This window comes from Typopeltis vanoorti, chromosome 2 (assembly GCF_054136105.1).
Source record: "Typopeltis vanoorti isolate ZY-2024b chromosome 2, IOZ_Tvanoo_1.0, whole genome shotgun sequence".
NCBI lineage: Eukaryota > Metazoa > Arthropoda > Arachnida > Uropygi > Thelyphonidae > Typopeltis > Typopeltis vanoorti.
Genome location: NC_143550.1, coordinates 176,910,302 through 176,932,539, shown reverse-complemented (window position 1 = coordinate 176,932,539; position 22,238 = coordinate 176,910,302). Strand labels below are relative to the sequence as shown.

The 22,238-nt window shown below is 34.9% G+C and overlaps 1 protein-coding gene across 1 annotated transcript in view; it reads right to left on the bottom strand.

Annotated features, from left to right (window-relative positions):
* The window catches only part of Rme-8 (receptor mediated endocytosis 8), a 1,025,705-nt gene that overhangs the window by 747,866 nt on the left and 255,601 nt on the right, over positions 1-22,238 (bottom strand). The window contains exons 16-17 of the mRNA XM_090414028.1: positions 14,007-14,162; positions 3,304-3,360 (exon numbers count right to left, since the gene is read on the bottom strand). Coding sequence (XP_090270154.1) covers positions 3,304-3,360; positions 14,007-14,162 — 213 coding nt within the window. The remainder of the gene's footprint in view (positions 1-3,303; positions 3,361-14,006; positions 14,163-22,238) is intronic.

Here is a 22,238-nt window from a genome sequence, read left to right as displayed (position 1 = left end):
TTCTCAATACTATATGAGGAAACTCGAGTTGAAAGATCAACTCACTTTAAATTTAAATCAAAGGTTATAAATCATGTAAGACACAGTGATAGATAATTGGAATAGATAGCAAATGATATGGTGTTAAGCTAAAATTCCTTTCTGCAAGCTATTCATAAGATAATATAACAAACATTCTAATGTTATTCAGTTACTATAAATCTACAATCCTAATCTCGTTATGTTAAATCAATCACATACAACACAAAGGACCTCTTCCAAACAATTCTTATTCTCAAAAGGAAAATAACTATCTAATTAGAGTCTGTCCACAAAGTTCTTTAGAATAATGTTCATAATTTACATTCACAAGTAATTTTCTTTCTTCTAAGGAATTCTAAACACAAAATAGAGTAATTCTACTTTACCGAACTTTTTCCGACGTCTTTCAGCATCATGTGTACGTCTGGTTACCTCGTCTATTGGCTGTCCTTATGCCAGTGTAGGGGCTACGCTATCTTCATAATTGCTGCCGATCACGGACTTGATTCTTTGCATCTCAGGAAATATCTCTATTCCTCTCGATGGGACTTTTCAGCGAGGGCTGGAAATTTCACCCACAGCTCTGCGTGGAATCCTACAACATTCTCAGGAAAGCTCACCGTCTGACATCATAGCACTGATGCTTCATCCCCCCCCTTACTCGAACCACCGGTCAACTTCTGAACCAGGAACCAGGAAAAATGATAAGACAAGAGAGAGCTGATACGGCACTCATTCCCTTATATTCTTCATTTGAGCGCCCCCTTTTTCGGAGTCCCCTTTGCATACAACCTATATCTTTTCTCCCCTTGGGTTCATCCCTTGCTCTCCCCTTTGCTGTTATACTCTTGTATTCACAGAATTCGCGTCGACGTACTTTCTGCATAAGCTACTGCCTCCTGCATTACACTGGACACATGTATTTGTATACCTTCTATGAATTGTTACTTAATATCTATCTGGTGACTCACAATCATTCTATGCAGCTAAAGTGAGGCTTAAATAATATTAACAAATTCCTCTTTTAAGACATTCTCTAATTCGATCTTGGTATGATCACAATAGATTAAAATACATGGTACATAAAATAAAAATGCAATTTTATACATATGTGAAAAGGTTTCACTTAAATTTCAGCTGATGTGCAGATATTTCTCTTTGTTTGTGTAGTTTAGTATGTTAGACCCTGAATGAATGATTTCTTTGCAAGATTCCTTCATTCAGGCTCTAACACCACCAACTCACAAATTAGAAAACTCCACAGTCTCCTTAAGAAGGTCACTTCTTGGCCTGTAGAAGTCACCAACAAATTAAAACCATTTAACTCCATACCTCCCCGTATTTATGGACTCCCAAAAATACATAAGGAAAATGTGCCATTACATCACATAGTGGATGGCATTGATTCCCCCACATACAAACTAGCCAAACATTTGGCCAAACCTCTCACACACACTATACTGGCAACCCACCTTCACACACAAAAAAACTCAGCCACTACAAAGCCAGCATAGAAAACCTTACACTCAAACACACTGACGGTTAGTTTTCATGTCTCCTCCTTATTCACAAATGTTCCACTCAAAGAATCCTTAGAGCTAATCCAAGCTAAATTTCCTCCCAATATCACAGTCCTATTTCAGTTCACAATGAACTCAGGCTATTTTGTTTGGCAAGGAAAATTCTACAAACAAATAGAAAGGACAGCCATGGTTCTCCACTCCCCCCACAATTAACCAAATTTTATAAGGAGACTTTTGAAGAGAAAACCTTAAACTCTGCCCCACAAAAACCAACCATATGGCTTCGCTATGTGGCCACATGGCTCCGATGTACTCCTCTCCTTCCTAACACACTTAAACAACCAACACTCCAGAATCAAATTCACCCTGGAAGAAGGAAAAAATAAAAAAACAACTGCCTTCCTTTCTTCGACACACTAGTCACCCGCCAACCTCATAGAATCTTGGTTTTCTCAGTCTATAGAAAACCCACACACACAGGCAGATACATTCACCAACAATCCCCCCCCCCTTGCAACAATATGGAGTCATTAAGACACTAAGTAACAGGGCTAAACTTACCTGTTCAAATGACAATGCCCTAACCACAGAACTAAACCACATTCTCAACACTTTCTCATCCAATGGCTACCCCCCCAAAAAAAAATCCAAAAAATATTGAAACCAATAAACCACAACCCCCCTCACAACAAGGATTACTCTAAATCCATCACCATACCCTATATCCGAGGCACCTCGGAAAAAATTACAAAAATCCTAAAAAAATATGACTAAACATCTTGTTACAGACCACATAAAAAATTTGCATTCCTTATCCACTCTACTAAAGACCCTCTCCCCTTAGATCTACCTGGTGTATACCAGGTCCCTTGCAGCTGTAAGCTGTCCTACTTTGGCCAAACAGGCAGGACTGCTAATATCGGAATTTCAGAACACATGGACTACATCCGGTTTCACCAATACAGCCACTCTGGTCTTGCAGACCATGCGTTGGATACCCGCCATCGAATACGGTGGAAGAAAGCCACGATAATACACCGTAGTAAATTCATATACGAAAGGCATTTCATGGAATCAGCCTCAGCCCTAAGAAACAATCCAAACCTCAACAAATTTGGTTGCATGAAACTGCCTCAAATTTGGGAAACCTACATCAGAAGACCTTCAGCCCAATCGCCCAAGGATACCAACATTGCCCGCTAGAGGGCACCATCAGGACTTTTAGGAGAAAGAATAGCTTCCTGCTTTGTCCACATTTACTGTTTGTTGTGCTTGTGTGCACGTGTCTTGTTTTTAAGTTCCTGTGTAAATGGCAATGTGACGTTGCCGAAATACTGGAAGCGTATTAAATTTTATTTTAATATATATGTAGTATACGTTGCAATTTCCTTAAGCTATTTAGTAAAAAAAAAAGTAAAAATGCTGTTCAATGGTTTTATTGGTTTGTTCATAATGACATAACAAAGATGATAAAAACTCCAACTTTTTTAAAAAACAAAATATGGCTTTACAGATCAAAATAAGAAATGCAATTTGATTAAAGTGAGTTTTGCAATTTGAGAAAGGATGCTTCAATGTTATGCTCTTTGAAGATAAGTCAAATATAGAAGAGAAAATGCTTGCAATTTCTTCATTTTGCAGTGTACAACATTTCTGTCAGAGAGAATTTTGTGGTAATTGACTGTCGCATCCATTTGTAGTAGTAATAAGGAACTGGAGTTTGTATATATGTATATTCATATATAAAGTGAAGTATTACCTCAATAATGGCTTTCATTACTAATCCTGCTCCTTTTACTATGGCTAAAGAAGGATGCTGCAAAAAAAAAAAAAAAAAAATGTATATATGTAAGGAGTTATTCTATTAATATGTACAGAATAATTAGTGTGAACTACACATTCACATCAGCAACATTAACAAATTTAACAGGAGATGCCTCTAACTTCTCATTATTTTTCTGAACTAAAATCTGAGGAGCTAGAAAATGAGCTCCTATAGGGATTAATGTGCTATAGGCATACAACTCTGCAAATGTGCTATTAATGTGCTATAGGCATACAACTCTGCAAATGGGTGGGAATGTCATTTATAAACAAAAGAACTACCACCAATAAAATTTTAGAAATATAAAAATAATCAGTTTTTTTTTTTTTTAAATAGAAATAACTACAATATATACACATCAGGCCACATGACCTAGGACACACTGGTGCTGCATGTTGGGGTTAAGAAGATACCTATTGTTCTTTATTTGTGAATAACAATTTTAGACTGTGGAAACACCTAGTGAAGAAAGGCTGTTCCAGATAAAGGCAGACAGAAGGAAAAAAGAGAAGAAGTGAATTCAGGGAGATTTTTAGTTGGCTTATAAACTGATGTTGATGAGCTCATTGCGTGTACTAACATAGAGTACTATCATAGTGCAAACATGAAGGATTGGCAGATGTCTGTCTTGTGAACTGGTACACACAAGCTGGAGTACTACTAACACTCAGTAATACTCCAACAACTGTCTCAAATAAGTCTCTGTGAGGAATGTGAGTGGCTGGAGTGATTGCTAGAAGAGGGTAAAGGGGAGAGAGGGGATCATCAATTAGTCAAACAGCTCTCAAGGATTTTCTGAATTTCTTTTTGGTTGTTCACTATTCCAAATTTGTGAACAGTATTCTAACGGTTGACAGATTTAAGAATGTCTACAACTAACAGCTGGACAAATGATAATTAATTTCTTCATCAAAAGAAGGACACCGAATCTTGATTTTAGACTTTTGAGAGTATGGATAATAATTGACTGCAGGGACATAAGACTGCTGCCCAGCTTATACACACAAACTACGTCTTCATTTTTCATGAAAGTGAAATGTCTCCAGTCATGACTTTCATAAACAACCATATAACAATGGGATTTAAACCCACAGTTGGTCCCAGTTGGAGAGTATGGACATTATCCACTCAGCCAACCAGACTGGGTAACAGATTAAATGAAAATCCACATCCCAAAAATGTTCATTTGCAAATGCATATGCATTTATTTTCAACTTTACACTGCCAGCATAACAACCATATTAGAGATGTAATGCTGCCATTATTAAGCAGAATATTTGTAACTCAGTATTGACAATGACCTTTGGATGTAAAGAATTAGGTTTGAATCCTATCTAGAATGAAAAGACCTTTATAGGGGTTTTTCTCCCCATCTGAAATTGAATTAGCTGGTCTCATTAATGACAGATTTTCTTCTCCAAAAAAGTAACAATCAATTTACAGACAACACAATGGCCTTGGACACTTCGCTGCATCGACCATAATTCCAATCAAAGAGATTCCAATCATAATTCCAATCATCATAGTTACATGAAAGGTTATCCTACCTTAGATGGGATGGAAATTTCATCTAATGCTTCCAATAATTAACTGATGAAATTCGGAAGGCAGTTCAACTGCAGTTAGATCATAGATCATTATTTGCTTTGCTCCCCCCCCCCCCCCAATTATACCACCTTTCTATTAGTAGTGCTTTACTGCTCCCAAATTTATCCAAATTTTTACTCAAAGGAAAAACTGAAAATTTAGAATATCTGATTAAATAAGATCACACAAAAAATGATATCTAACAATTCTGTAGTCCTAATAAAAGATTAATATGGAAGAAAATTGTTAGTAAGAAACAAGAATTACATAAGCAATCATGCAGTACTATCCAGTATCATGTCCCTTGAGTACAGAGGATCTATCAAGAATTTGATATTCTGATTGTTTAAATGGCCACAAAAATTAAATTTAATAAATTTAAATCTTATGAAATTTTTACAGACTGTTTATGTTTAACTTGATTTCAGGACTTTCTGCCTCAATGTGTATATACTACTGCCCTGAAAAATATGTGCTCAGTACTCATTATTTAATCATGCTGTTGAAGTTTTACTCCATCTCCATTTATTCCATCCAAAAAGGCAAGTTTAGATACTTTCCAATGTGCAATGCTAATACATTTAGCAGAAATTCACACATGTATATATTGGAAAAGCTCTCAGAAAGTTTGCTTTCAATTTGAGAGAAATTCTCCTTTTGGCATAAAGAAATAATTCTCTTGCTATATTAAAACCAGAGAATAGTTTCTTCTATTCAAATTCATTGAGGTTTGTTATTATTATAACAAACAAGCCAGCCTGGTTGGTCGAGTGGTTAGCATATTCGCTCTCCAACCAAAAGGATGTGGGTTCGAATCCTGCTGTGAGCATGGATGTTTGTGATTATCTGTGAAAATACTAGTGGTAGTGGGCAGTAGATGACGTTGGTGTAGTTGCAGTCCATTGTAGTTGGTGGATTAAGTGGTGGAGACAGTTGCACAATAAGCCTTCCCTCAATGAGTCTTTGGACTCCCTGGAGGTGTCATGTAATAAGAATAATAATTATTATTATTATTCATAAGGCATATTCTGGTAATTGGACCACATTTTTTTATTAAGCTAAAAGCACAATAAAGAAATAAAACCTGACAAGTTTCGTAAGTCGTTTGACTTACATCTTCAGGGATGAAAGGTAACTGAAAGTTAAAACAACAAAAAAAGAGAGAAATTAATAGTTCATACTATACAGTTGTAGCCATCTGACTGTTCATAAAATTAAAAAATCAGAATGCAGATTCAAAGCAGTGCTAAGTTTAAACAATGCTGGATGATGCCACATTCTGTTGTTCACGATCATAATGTCCGAGGTCTGACTAAGGTATATTTTTTTTTTTATCAAAGCTGACCAAACTTGGTGAAGAATTAAGCCTTGGGTTTTATTACATTGTGTTGGAATTCTAAGCATGTTTGCAGCTTGTTTTAATTTCCTTATGTAACAGTTTTTTTCTATATAAGACATGTTTGTTTTCTGCCAGAGTACATTGTGGCTGGTGGAAGTAGTTGGAAAACTAGCCCTGATTTGTGTTCTCTTCTGTTTTGTACATCCTTTTGGTGTTCATTCATGCATATTTCCCCAGATCTTCCTGTCTGTCCTACGTAGCAGATGCCGCAAGAACAATAAATTTTATAAACACCTGGTTTTTTTTTTTTAAAGGATGATGTGGAGGTTTCGGGGATATAGAAATCTTGAAATTTTTCCAAGCAGCAGAAAGGCTACTTTGATGTTATGCTTATTTAGTAATTTAGCCATCTTGTCTGTAACATTCTTGATATATGGAAGTGTGATGGCGTTTTTGAAATCTTGTTTCTGTGAGAAGCCTTTGTGCCGAAGGCTTCTCTGGATACCTGCTGAGTGCCCACTTTGAGAAAATTTTAAATGATAATGTATTATACTGTTGTTTTCACAGTCTATCTTACAGTATAATGTATGATTATGCATTATTATATAGTAGACTAGACCATGAGAACAATCTATTACACTCACTACACCACCATTATCCACTGTAATCTGGTTCCACACATCTTAGTGGTTTCTGTTGCAATCTCAACTGGACTAGATAGTCTTCACTGTGAAATGTCAAGCATCCCAGCAAAAATTTCTGGATCCAGTTGTGAACTACTACTTGTGATGACAAACACAGGACACATACCTTCATGAATGTCCTTTGCAGGAAATCCTTTTGCTCATAAGAAATGCATAACAGTACACTGTTTGGCAGTTGTACACTCCTCAAGCATGGTTACCATTTTAGATTGCTGAAAATGCTAATGATGCAAACTGAAAGCAATTCACCTCCAATTCACTTGTTATGTTTCTGTTAACTTACTGACTTTCCCTCATATAAGTATAAATCTGAAAGCTTGTGAAAGATAAAAATATTTTGAAAACATTACACTGTTCTCAAAAGTTGTTTAACTTGTATATTAATGATACTGAGATTGGTATGGATAATAGTATACAATTATTTTCTGATGATAGAAAGTTTTTTTCTGATGTTAGGAAGGATGATAAAGGATGATTCTGATACAGAATCCCTGTTGGCTGATTTTTTTATAAGTAAATGATAATGAGTATTAGTTTAATGATGCCAAATCTAAGGTTATGCATTTTCTCCTGTCTACAGATAGTTAAAATTTAAGGGGCACATTATTAAGGAGTTAAATTCATCACATTTAATAACTATGATGCTGAAGAGAATACCATCTTGTACAAATAAAAACATTCATTTTCCCACTTTAAGGCTTTAATATCTTAAGTAATGTACTTAAGTGATGTGTTCAGATATGGTGACTTGAGTTTAAAAAAAGACAACTGAAAAGATCTAGTAATGAGTAACCAGTATGACAAATGGCCAATGGAATTATGCCCGTGAGGACAAACTCAGAGAGAGAGAGAGAGAGAGAGAGAGAGAGAGAGAGAGAGTGATCTTACAAATATGAGTAATGGATGAAAGAGAGGAGACATGATAGACACAAGTTGATAAGAGTATCATACCAACTTATGATTTATGGAAGCATGTGAAGTCTAGGTTATGCTCATGACATGCAATGACTGTGAAGAGAGAGCTGCCAGTGGATTGCAAGAATGTATTTTCAGAAAACGATTTTAAATAACATGACAAGCATTTAATGTGTCCTGAGAGAAGCCCTCCATCAATAAGTTGCTGACTCCCTGGAGGAGACAGATGATAATAAATTTTATGTACAGGATGTACACTAATTAGATATGGTGATAAGTTTGATAATTTTTTTTCATTTTTTATATTATCAATGTTACTGAAATTAACAAGCTAACTCCAAAAACATTTGCCACTATTATAAGTCTTTCTTTATTCAGTCTCTATAAATTTGCACAATGTGAGAAAAATGAATTCCTACATTTTCATTTGATTATATTACAATAAAAAACCTTCCTTTAATCTTAAACTTCAGAGATTTCTCTAAAACCTTTGATTCAATGAAAAGACAAAGAGACAAAGGATGTTCAAAATGCTCTTTTATTATGGCATCCATGAAAAGTAATTAAAACACTACTAGAACCATACAACACTGATTGGGCAGCAGAGAAAACTCATAAAAATGAAGGGAAATTTATTGAGCTGTTATGGCACAGCTTTCTCAAGAGTATGTAAAAAAAGGAACTTGGGATCATTTAGTGTTAGATTTGGTCATAACATCAGAAAGGATCATAGTTAAGAATACAACTGTTTTGCTAGTTGATGATAGTGATCATCCTGTACTAACCTGGGAAGTAGTCAACTATATGGCTGTTCCAATTAGGACAGCATGATCACATGCTGAACTACAAGTGGGAAATTATTACCAACTTAGGAGAATACTATTCTCTGGTCCCATGGTATCAATTACTGGATGGGAAAGATATCAGCAATGCATGAAAACTTTGAAAAGGTGATTAAATGGGGCAATATCTGAGCATGTACATAGAGTTCAAAGAACAAATATAGTGGAATTGAAATGGAGATGTACAACCTTATTAAGCAAGAGATTCATAAGATGATGATGTTGAAGGTATACTGTGAAAATCAGGATGAGAGAAGTTATGAAATATATAAAGCACAGGCCATAAAAGTTACAAGTATTGTATGGAAAGCTAAATCAGAGTATGAAAAGAAATTTACTCTACAGGCTAAAGGCAACCTGAAAGAATTTTATCTCTTTGCAGAAAGTAAAAGAAAGAATAAATGTGCAAGAATAATTTTAGTGAATGCAAATAGTACCCTTGTATCAAAAGCAGATGAGATTATTCAAATAATGAGTGCTCACTTTGTTGAGATCTATCAACTTAGTGTTTACCAATATACAATTAAAAAAAGTAGAGGGGCATGTAAAGAAGGTTCCAAGAGTAGTTGCATAATAACAATTTGGCAACAGGGACTGATGGGATATCAGCATCTATGCTAAAGGAATGCTCAGCCAAACTTGCTTGTATAATTTGAGTCCCAGCTTAGGAACAATCCCACAGGAATGGAAATAACATATGATAACCCCATTGCACACATGTGGTGCAAAGACTGATGTGTCTAATTACAGCCCTATCAGTATCTCTGGAGTTATGAAGATTTTAGAGAAGTCACTAAGAACTCATATAAAGAAACAGATTGACAGAAAATCTATACTTTGCAAGAAATAGCATGGGTTTACTGAAGAAACATATTTTAGCAATTTGCTCATGTTATAATAATGTTACAGCTGAGTTGGATAAAAAGAATGGATACACTATAATACTGTTGGACTTTGATAAGGCATCTGATAGAAAGCCATATGAAAAGCAATTCCATAACTGGAACATATGGGATTGGAATATAAACTACTGAGTTGGATAAGTGGATGGTTGATGGACAGGTATCAGAAAATGGCATAAAGCGGATGTGAATCTGTCCAGAAATTAGTCCTTGTTGTTGTTCAATCTATACATTGCACTATGGTGTATTATATTGGCATATTATATTGGTTGGATTATGATATGAAAAACTGATGAAGCTGGGGATCTGCATGGCAGATAGGAATTAAGTTTAAAGGTCACATAACAAAATTTGCAAATACTACCCAGAGAATAACTGCAATGTTGAAACAAACATTGCCATTTGGGGATAAGGAGTCATTTTGCCTCTTTACAGCACCTTGATACAACTGCATGTGGACTACTTCGTGGAGGTTTGGTCTCTGCCTTCTTAATTCTTTCTCAGCTGAACAAGCTGTGGAAAGAGTGCAAGGAAGAGTTAAAGACTGTATCAGGATTATGGAATGTGGATTAATGGGACAGATTGAGAGTTTGTGAACTGCAGACACTGCTAAGCAGGAGAAAGAGTTGAAGATATGACAGAGGTCTATAAAATTCTGAATGGGTGCTACAGGATTTGGTCTGAATAAATTTTTCATTATATGGAAGGTGGAGAGAGAGAGAGAGAGAACATGGAGGCATTCATGAACGTTACGTTTATCTACAGTTAAGAAAGGAGTGAAAGCCAGATTCTTCTCTCAAAAACAGTCAGTTAATGGAACAGTTTGCTTTTAAAATGGCAAGTGAATCTAGTGTAAATGATTTGAGAAGATGGTATGACAGTTGGTATATGATGATGTATAGCCTCCTTCGAGGAGTCCTTGACTCCCTGGAGTCTCATAATAATAAAACTACCAGACAAGAGTATGAGAATAATATCTGCAGGTTAATGAAGAGATGACTGAGCTTGCCTATTTCCACAAGAGTTTTTAACACACTCTTAGGCATCATATCTTTTTCCTATTATCCTTGACTACATTTTCAAAACTCGCAGGAATAACTCTTGAAGATTCAACATGCTAAATCCACATAAGCAGTCTGTTTTGAAGATGATGATGAGGTGCTAATCAACTAATATTCAGACTGCATTGCCACATATATAATCTATGTAAAAATGTAGCATCAACTGGGATGGCTAGTCAATAAAACTAAAACTAAAATAAAACTAAAAAAAAAAAGTAATATCGAGTTAAGTGATCACACTCTTGAAGTAAAAGATTTTCAGTACCTTAGTGTTCCTACACTAGTATTAAATTGTGAATGAAGATATTTTATATGTTTTAATACTTCATTCACATTTAACATAATCCACCATGTCATAAGCAAGACTTGAAAATATTATTTGTTGTCAGTCTCTTGCTTGTAATATATTATTCATATAAATGCTTTGAGTTTTGTTTGTTATTAATTATTTAATCTTAGAATATGTAATAATAATGAAAAGACTATATAAATATGTCAGTCATTCATTTTATTTAGTTTATTCTGTAAAATTTATTATAAGAAACTGTGTGTATGTAAATTTAAATGTATATTATATGAATTATGATATATCTTTTTATTTCTGTATGTAAGAGTGATTTTATGTAATTCTTCTGATTGGATTTGATTGGCTGCTAAAGGAGAAATGGAGTTTATTTTAGTTAGCTCGTGCGAAGAACGTGAGCTACTGTGTATAAACAGAGAGGCCAGTGGATATAAGCTGAACTGGTTAGAACCTGATTTTGGCAGGAAGAAGGAACGTAGTTTATGAAAACGAAAGTAAGTAAGGGAGAAGCTTTAGAGATAGAGAGATCGGTTGTGTGTAACAGAAGGGGAGGGTTGATATATGCCGTAAATCGACTACGAAAGGACCGGGAATTAATAGGCATTTCGAATTACTTCTATGGGAGTTCTGATACTACAATATTTTCCAAATGGTTAGTGGAAGAATAGTGCAGAACCAAAGTTAATACATAGAAGAAAATAAGGAATTAGTAGATAACTGAAACCTAGTGCTTCAAGACTTGTATATTTCTGCGTCTATAATTCAGTTATTATAGTAGAAGATTTCTTTAGAATTGTGTAGCCATAAAGAAAAAGTCAACAAGAATTTCAAATGTGCCTTTGCAAATTCGATGTGTAGAAGCAGTAACCCGGTAAGAGTTGTCCTTTCTGTAACCTGTGAAGCTATAACTGTTAACTCCATCGGATATATTTTAACCTTAGCTGTGGTGTTATGTCGATTAATGGTCAGATGTTAGATGTACTAAAGTACTTTCCCCGCAAAATAATAAGTCTCATGTTGTTCTGTTGAGTGTTAGCTGACTGAGAAAAATTTTAGTGTAGCCTGTCATAAGAATAATTATTGTAACATCTGGAAGGTCGAACTTTTAAGAACTATTTTCAACTTGATTGACTAAACATAAAGAACTGATAAATGAATGTTTGATAATTTATGGATTGTAATTATTCTGAATACTTTAAACTGAGCTAATATATTTATGATATGATTCATCCAATTGGTTAGAGTGAAATATGTCAGAGAAATATTAATGCTTTGTGAATTAACAATTGTTAACATTAGTCATGATTCTCAAACCTAATTGAGAAGTTATTAATGTATGAATGTGAATTCTTATAATATTTTGATTGGATAATCTTTTGCAGATAGATATACTTAAATGTATATATTGTACTTTTCCACATTAAACTCAACAAAAGAAAACATTAAATGTTTTCTTTTGTTGAGTTAAACTTGGTGTTTGCCTGATTTTCTTTCATTGCACTGCTCATACAATTATTCGGACCTTTGCGGAAGCCTTAGATACTAGCAATAACCTCGGCCTGAAGAGGGTGGCGCAGTATAATATAACTTTCTTTACATTCAAATGAGCATCGATCAACAACTAACCAAGTATAACGGAAATTAAAGAGGTAAAGATAAAAATAAATAACCAACATAAATGGAACATTTAGCTAGGTAGGACGACACAACACTAGTACTCTGATATTATCAGGCATCTGGAAATCCAAATTCATCATCTCAAACACTAAAATTCATTGTTATAATACTACAAGTCAAGCCATATTTAACATACAGTTCCCAGACATGGAACGTTACTACTCAAAATGCAGTTAATACCATCAATAACCTTGAGACATACCCAGTGGTGAGCAATAAGGGGCTCACGCGAGCCCTTTGTTAAATTTTTCTCAATTTTGCGAGCCCCTTGTCCTTGTTTACCTTTTTAAAAAAAATTTTTTTTGAAATATATTAAGCAACAAACTCATATGGTAACCTAACAAAAATTAGTCTATTTGGCAGCATATAGATTATTTGGAATTTTGTTTCAACTCCTCTATAACGAATGCGCCCAAGTTTGAAAATAAAATAAGTGCATGTGCTATCTTTACCCTTCTCCCTTCTGGTAGCCAATCGTATGGTAAAACCAGTAGCCAATCAAATGTGTTTTTTTTAAAAGATTATAAAAGATTTCATTCTTATTAGATTTTGATAGTTAAAAATATTTTTCTTATGTAAGATAAATTAACACAATTGATTGTGTGCAAATATTTCATGTTTAGATCGTGAAATATTTGTCTAAAAATGATAGCCTTTAGAGGTTGATTGTCCTATCATACTTTTTGATTGGAATTTGTACACAAGTTGCATTGATAAAAGTTTTGGTGTGAAATACAGCGGTTTTTTTTTTTTTTTTTTTTTTTTTTTTTTGACGATGCGAGCCCTTCATTAAAATACCACTGGATATACCTGACCAGATAAACTGGGAGGTTGGGACCGTAAGTTAGGTATCCACCTATGTTCAGTATATTTGCTCCCTACAGACTGACTAATGGACATGGAGGAAGAGGAAAGGCAAGGAAAGGAAACAGTCTTGGCAATACACAAGGAGAATCTTTTGAAAATGAGACTCATGCATCATATGGCATTTGCCAGTTTGGTTATAACTAAAACTTGCCTCGCATTTATTTATTAGGTCATCTCCATGAACTGTTGTTGCATATTTCTTATATATTTCCCAATTCACACCTGAGTAAACCACATGATACTACAACAAAATGACATATCAAGATTGTTTACTTTGTATATATTAAACTGATTTAATATCAATTTTAGAAACCTGTAGGAGATTATAGGCACTTTTGAGAATTCACAGTACATCAGTTTACTTGCAACATGAATTCTTATCACAAAATATAAAATAAAATGTCGTAGAACAAAGTGTAACTAAAGGAAATCTGCATACCTGAAAAAGTGAATACAAAGATCGTCCATTCTCAGCAACCATACCTAATAAAGTATCAAAGTGGCCTCCATCAGTTGTTTCACTATATGGAGCACACAAAGCAAATGTCAAGAAATCCAACATAGCAGCCACTACTAAAGCACCTGTGCCTTTTGTCTATTAGAAAAAAATAAACATAAAAATAAATTAACATCAACTATTTAATTATTTTTCTTCTCAGTAACCTTAAGGAAAAATTGTTATATGAATTCAAAGCATACTGTCCAAATAATAATAAGAAATCAGCAATAATCAGAGAAATGGTATATTGGTAGGATATAAAGAAGTTTGGAAGGTGATATGAATTAATCTGGCAATACTTTCCTTCCATAAATTTTCTGAAAATACAAAATTGTTAGCTATTGACATCTCTCAGTTATAACACAGGTGATAATCCAAGTTTTTTCTGTACGCTTTCGTGTGGAAAATTCTTAAACATAACTATATATTTAAAAATAAAACTATAAATAAATATTTATAAATAACTATAAATAAAACTTAAATATAGTACTCTGGGATTTGGAGTCTATGAATTAGTAATAAATTTTAGTAGGATGTATAATAACAGAAGATATGCAGTAAAAGAAATTAGAAATAAAATGAACAAAGTTTAAAATTAACCTAGAGTTCCGGTGAGATGATCATATTGATAGCAGGGTTTTTTTCTCCCGGAAACTCAGGTTTTTCATCCCGCATACAGACAAATCGGCCCTTCAGAACACACGCAATTTACAGACAAAAAATACTAGTTTTGGTGGGCGGTAGATGGCGTTGATGGAGATGATTCGTAGTAGAGGTTCGGTGTAGTGGTTGAGACAGTTGTAGGTATCCTCCCGCGACAAGTCTTCAGACTCCTTGGAGGTGTCAGGAATAATAATAATACTGACCTCTGATTATTCACCTATAAAAGTTATTACTATTATTTTACAGCATCTCCATGGAGTCTGGAGACTCACTGTGAGAAGCCAAAATTAACCATCATACACACAAATCCTATCATAACTCTCCATTCACCATCAGGGAACTCGCAATAAATTCAGGCAATCCACTCAATCATCACTCTGCAGGCAAAGAATCTGGTCAGCAAACCCCTACTAACCATACTCTTACACAACTTCCACAGATAGTCCCTAGTTCTCTATTTGTCATATATTGAAAAATTTCATTTGCATTAATTTTATAAACCCACTTTAATATCTTATTCTATCATGCTCCCTCTTTTCTGCCTATCAACTAAACTTTGCCACAAAACTTCAACTTATCCTCTTAGGGAGTATTTCATGGAGCTGCCACCATCTTGAGCACTCATCTCTAAATCCTTCCTGGACCCCAAGAAACGGAAATGACTAAATCTGTGTGCAGTAGTCAAGATGTGGCCAAATCATAGCCTTATAAAGAGGGATAATAACTTTATTATCTTTACTTATTAGAGTATTTTTCAACATCCAAGTAATCCTTTGAGCTATTAAAAAATTTTGCAGTATGCCCTCTGAACTTCAACTCTTTGTCCATCATTATCCTCAAGTCCCTAGTCTCATCAAATTCTGCAATCCAATAGCATTAATATGATACACCATATGCAACCGTTTCAACTAGAAGTGCATAACCTTATATTTTGCAACATTAAATTGACAATCGTTATCCTTTGCCTAGAATGCCAATTTATTTAAATCATCCTACACGATATCTACATCACCAACAAATGCCTTTTCTAGTTTTCATCATCAGCAAATATCAAAATATGCCCTCTTTAATACTCCCCTGTGTCATTGATATACAAATTAAATAGTGGCCCTGGAACTGAACACTGAGGGATTCAACTAGTCAGCATCATTCACATAGACTGCACTCCACTACATACTACTCTCTGGTGTCTGTCATCAGCCATCCCTACCCCCATCCATACTACTAGCCTCATATCCATTCCATTTGCTCCAGTATCATGGTGTAGCCATTACCTTTATCCAATTCTGCCATCACTAACATCACCTAACAACATATTTTGTACTATCTGTCTCTATCTCACACCAGATAGTATCAAATGAACCATCTTACTCAGACCTAAAATCCTCTAACTTATAATTTTGTTGGTTGTAATTCTTCAGCTATCATCAGAAATACCAACTCCTGTTCTTTTAATCCTTCCTGAAAATCAAATACCCTTTAGATTCTATCCCTGTAACTATATTATTTTCATGATAACTAAATACTTGAGAAATTGACAGCATACACTAGAAATATAAATTAAATCAACTTTAATATATACTTTCTGATATTTTGGCAACGTCACGTTGCCATCTTCATGGGAACTTAAGATAAAGACATGTGCACGCAAGTACTATATAACAGCAAATGAGAAACGAAGCGAGGAAGCTATCATTTTCCTAAAGTCCTGATGGTGCCCCCTGGCAGGCTATATTAGGTGTTCTTGGCCTTTGGGTGGAAGTTCTTCTGATATATGTTTCCCAAATTTGGGGCAGTCTCATGCATCCAAATTTGTTGAGGTCTGGCATGTTCCTAAGGGCTGAGGCTAATTCCATGAATAGTCTTTCATATTTGAACTTGCTGAGGTGTATTACTGTGGCTTTCTTCCACTTTATTCTGTGGTGAGTATCCAGAGCATGGTCTGCAAACCCAGAGTGGCTGTACTGGTGAAATCGGATGTAATCCTTGTGTTCTGAGATTCTGATATTTGTTGTCCTGCCTGTTTGGCCAAAGTAGAACAATTTACAGCTGCAAGGGTCTATACCAGGTCCCTTGTAGCTGTAAACTGTCGTACAAGAATTATATTATTTTCAGTCAACCAGATCTCATTGATGCTTATAATTTTTGGCCAAGTGAAGCTGACCAATGCCAAAAACCATCATCCTTATTCATGATGCTTCTTGCATTCATGTACATGCATTTTAACATCACTTTGTACCTATACAGTTACCCTTGTCATTACCAACCCATTCAAATCAGAAACCTGTGAAATCCCATTCTGCATTGCATAATCATTACTGTATACAAGAAAACCTTCCTTAATGCGATTAATTATTCCATCAATTAAAGTGCACTAAGTGAAATTGCATTAAGCAAGTAAAATAAACAGGAATAAATAATTCATCCATCAGTTAGCATAAATTTTGTAAAAGAATTACAGTATAAGCTATAAAGTATAAGCTATTAAAGGATAAAATCATCAAAGTTAATAAAAATCAATTGCTTAAATTTTTATTTAATGTCTAAACATTTGATTGAGCTACTTTTTTTACAAAAAAATTAAGTAAAAATGTTTTAATCGTTCTTGACTTTTCTTGTCTTGTCATGCAATTTGTGATAGCTGCCAATCACTTTATCAAGATTTTGGTAGATTTCAAGCCTTCGTTATATATCAGGATCAGCATCAAACAAAATCTCCTTAGCATACTCAATGTGATTGAAAACCACCTCAAGTTCTTTTGCAGTTAGCTTCTTAATCATAACATTCTCTTCTTGTTCACACTCCTTAACTTCTTCATATGGCCACTGTTCTTCTAGTTAAAGGAGATCATTCTCCCTTAACTGTTCTGAATGGGAATTGAGCAAGTTTCTCATCTTCGTTATCCAGTTCATTAAATCCAAATTCTTTTCCAATTGTGCTGATTTCTTCAATAATGTTAGATCTTAGATTTTGCACATGATAAACTAATATATGCTCGAGTTTAAAGTCACCTTCTGCATTGCCTCCTAAAAAGCATAACACGATCTTTAGATATTTTGTATCTTAGTTGAAATGCTTCAGTTTTAGCTACGAAAGTTTTTGTTGGCATATACTTCCAAAAGAGACCAGTTTCATCGATGTTGAATAATTTGCCGATCATCATAATCACCCTCCTGAATTATCCTTTGCAATTCATTTTAAAAATTTTATGGAATTTACAACCATGTTAAAAAAACTTTTTTTATTATCCCGACGTTTCGATCTTCACATCTTGATGTGAAGATCAAAACATCAATCTTCACTTTCGATCTTCACATCAAGATCTGGAGCGTACATAAATATACATGACAAGCTGAGTTACATAATTGACTGCAAGCTAGAGAAACAATGATTTGATCACATGTTATTCTACTGGCATGACCTCTGGTAAAAGGGGGGAAAAAAAAAATTATAAATTACATCAAGCTAAATTCTATTTTACAATGACAGGAATAAACATTCTTTTAGATGGTTTTCTTTCAGAAACAATTGGTGTCCTATTTTTAGTATTACAATTCTTATTTTTGATTTACAATACTGGATTTTCTACAGTCCTGTTTATAGTTGTTCTTATTGAGGAAGGTCGAATATATACCTTCCATATGTTTGGGATTTTTAGACCATCATTATTGTTCAGGTTGGGGTGGTTGATAATAATCTCACAGGCTTCCTTGAATTTCCGTTCATACCATGTTTTAGTGTGATGTAGACAGCTGGTGGTTTTCCAGTCAATTCTGTGTAAGGTATTCAGGGCATGATCAGAAAGGCCAGCTTCACCATAATTATTATATTTAATGTGTCGTTTATGTTCCTTTTGTCTAATAGGAATCGTGCATCCTGTTTCTGCTATATATGGTATGTTGCAAGTACAATAAATCCAGTATACTCCAGGGTGGGCTAGTGGAGGGAGTGGGTCTTTGGATGAGTTGAGTAAGCTTTTTAATTTTGCAGGAGGTTTAAAGGTGGCTTTGAGGTTGTACTTTTGTAGTACTCTGTTTATTTTGTCTGATATTCCTTTAATGTAGGGAATGGTTATAGTTTTACTGTAGTCTGGTTTGTCTTTGTTTTTTTGTTGTTTTGTAGAGAATTTTGTTAATTTTATTTTAATAAAATTATAAAATTTTTAAAATGAATGATCACCGTGTAACCCTAAAAGAAAGGATCCTTTGCAATTCTTCAGGAAACTTGGCTGCAGTATCTTTATTTGAATCGTGCTCGACTTTTTCGTCTTGTCATGCAAATTGCTTGACAAGCACTGACAGATTCCCCAGTTATTCTTATGTTATGTAGTCCAGCTCGATTTTTAAAAGTCAAATCATCCTAAACTCGCAGTGAAGCTTTCACATTCCTCTTGAAATTTGGTCTCTTTCAATGAGGTAAAAACATTGAGCTTTTGCCTGAATATCCTCAATCCAGAGTCACAGAAGATGCTCCATCTCAATCATTAAATGGCTTCTATTTCAAGTGGTCAGCATGATTAAAGAAGCAGTAACAACTTTTCCTTGTTCTTTGTATTCTTTGCTCTTATTTAATATAGATCAAACTGTGAACTCGCTGTATCCCAGGTCTCGCACAATCATTGTATTACTAGTGCCACTTTCATGTCTCTCCAGCTTTTCCTCTCGATGCAGATTGGCGAAAAAAACATTTTGTGTAACGTAAAATTTCGCATAACGTAAAAAATCGTGTTAACTGATTAATCACTCACTTCAAGCATATAATAAATAAATTTCAGTATCATTTCACTCAATCACGCTAATTGATTGTCAAGTATATCAAATTTGCGTTAAGCGAGGTTTTCCTGTACATGCTCATTTATCATGGGTAGCCAGACACGTGCTTGATTTCATCCTCCCTGATATCTTGTTTCCCTGGTTTTGCACTACCACACTCTCACTAAACAACACTTTCTCCAAACCATTTAAATCATTGTCCTCCTCCTCAGTTCTGTCCTATCATACCAAGGCAGGAAACTCAATCTTGACTTTCTTACTCTTCATTTTTGCTTCAACTAACAACTCTTTCATATCTTCTCTCACCTTTTAAATCATTTGTGCTAGCCAAAACAATTAACTCGCTGGCTTGATTCTTCTACATACTTACAGCGTCATTTACATCGTTTACCTTCGCACCTGAAAAAAGTGCTTTTGTCACTTTCTCATTTAGTATACCTCTTATCAAATCTCCATACAATACTATCTCTTTTCTCCCAGTTTCTCACACGTTTATGCTTTTCCCATTCACTCTTTCTTTCATTCTCATTTCTCCAGTTGCTTGAGTTCACATTTTGTCCTGTGAAGGAGTCTGTGTAAGTGTGCAATTTCTTTCAACCCTAGCATCTCATCCCCCCCCACATTATTACATGTAACCACTTCCTTCAAACTCTCATTCGTATTTTGTACATTATCATTTTCAGTCATTTCATTCTTTCATGACTCGCATTTGTTATACTCAGTTATAAAACATTTTCGACAAATATTTATATTTTCTCAATTCTTGCTCTCATATCAAGTTGATTTCATATAGTCTAATTACCCAAAAGATGAGATCATTTTTATTGATGACTGCAATGTTCATAATTCAAATGGGCTCCACAAGAAGGGAAGATGAACTATTTGTTATCAGCAATGATCTAACACAAATTTTATACCTACCAACCAGAACACCAGATAATCCTGATCATTCCCCCAACCCCCTGAATTTTTCTTAACCATCTCTTTTTCTTCCAAATACACTACAGATATCAGCTCTCTTAGCAACTTATCCACATTGCCTTTCTAGAGATCAATCTGCTGCCAGTGACACATAATTGTGTACAGCACTATACTAGTTCCAAACAGAATGACCTGCAGGATCTTTACTATACAAGCCCTTGTTCTATGATGGGTGACAAAGTAGTTCAAGATTAAAATTCATTGTACATTTGCTGGCTTAAGTCAAATACCCCAACTTCACAAACAGCCTACAACTATAACCCATAATAAAAACTGCAGAAATATCAACAAATCCAAAGCAGAAATTGTTTACAGCCAAAGCCAAATTTGTAGCTCAAACAGGAGACAAGCCTTCTGGATCCTCAAGTAAAGCTGATGGTTTCAATTTTTATCCCTCCTTATTTCCACTTATCCCACATCTTTTTCTACATATTTACCCCAGATCTTTTCCAGTCATTTTGGCATTACACACCTGCTTTGCTAACCTTTATCATTATGTTTAAGTGACCATACCACCAAAGATTAGCTCTACTGAGATATTTTCCGAATGCTAACAATCAAAGTTCCTTTCTATCAAATGCCTTGTAATAACTGATAAAACAATTGCAATCGATTAAAACTGTTTTAACTGAAGTACTCATAAGTTCCTATTGTAGTTCTTACTTCAGGTTTTCCTTGGTAGCAGAAAATATACATATTTTACAGTTCCCCCTTACTGTAAAGTTATGTTCACAGAAGAAATTTCTTCATTTCCTTTTATTATATGTGCTATTTTATTATTATAGTGGAATGACTGGGGATCTTCAGTTGTTTGCTGATGATGCAAAGTTGAGGAGAATTTCATCAGCAGTAGCATTGCTGATGTTAATTCCCTTCAGGAAGATTTGAATACACTTTTGAACTGGGACAAAGGAGTGAGGTTGTAGTTCTAATATTAGAATGAATTGGAGGTGAGAAGTCTATTACAAAACCTCAATGTCAATACATCTTGGGATTGGATGGTATACCAGCTCGTGTTGTAAGTGAAGAGGCTAAAGAATTGTCAGTGCCCTTGACCATGTTGCTTAATTTGAGTCTCGGGTCTGGGTTAGTCCCGAGGGGGTGGAAAGAGGGGAAAATAGTTCCACTGCATAAAGGAGGTTCCAAGACTGCTGTTGTAAATTACCGACCGATTAGCATATCAGGAATCGTTGGCAAGGTCTTGGAGAAATTAGTCAAGAGAAAAATACAGGATTGGATAGATGAAAATGGGATACTGTATGGGGGACAACATGGTTTTGTGAAGGGTAGATCATGCCTCAGTAACTTGCTCACGTTTTATAACACAGTGATGGCTGAACTGGATAAGGGTAATGGGTTTACAGTGATTCTACTGGACCCTGACAGGATACCACATGGAATTCTAATCAGTAAACTGCAGCATATGGAGATGGATATAGGGTTGGCAAGATGGATAGGAGGGTGGTTGATGAAGAGATATCAGAGAATGGTTTATTCAGGAGTAGAGTCCAAAAGGCGGCTTGTGACTAGTGGTGTGTGCAGGGTTCTGTTCTTGGACCACTACTTTTCAATTTGTTCATTAACGATATAGGAAAGGATCTGAGATGAAGTGTTCACTTGTTTGCTGATGATGCAAAGTTGGGTAGAGCAATAGTGAGTGCACAGGATGTCAAAATTTTGCAAGATGATTTGGATAGGTTGGAGGACTGGGCTAAGGAAAATGGATGTCGATTTAATGTGGCAAAGTGTAAGGTT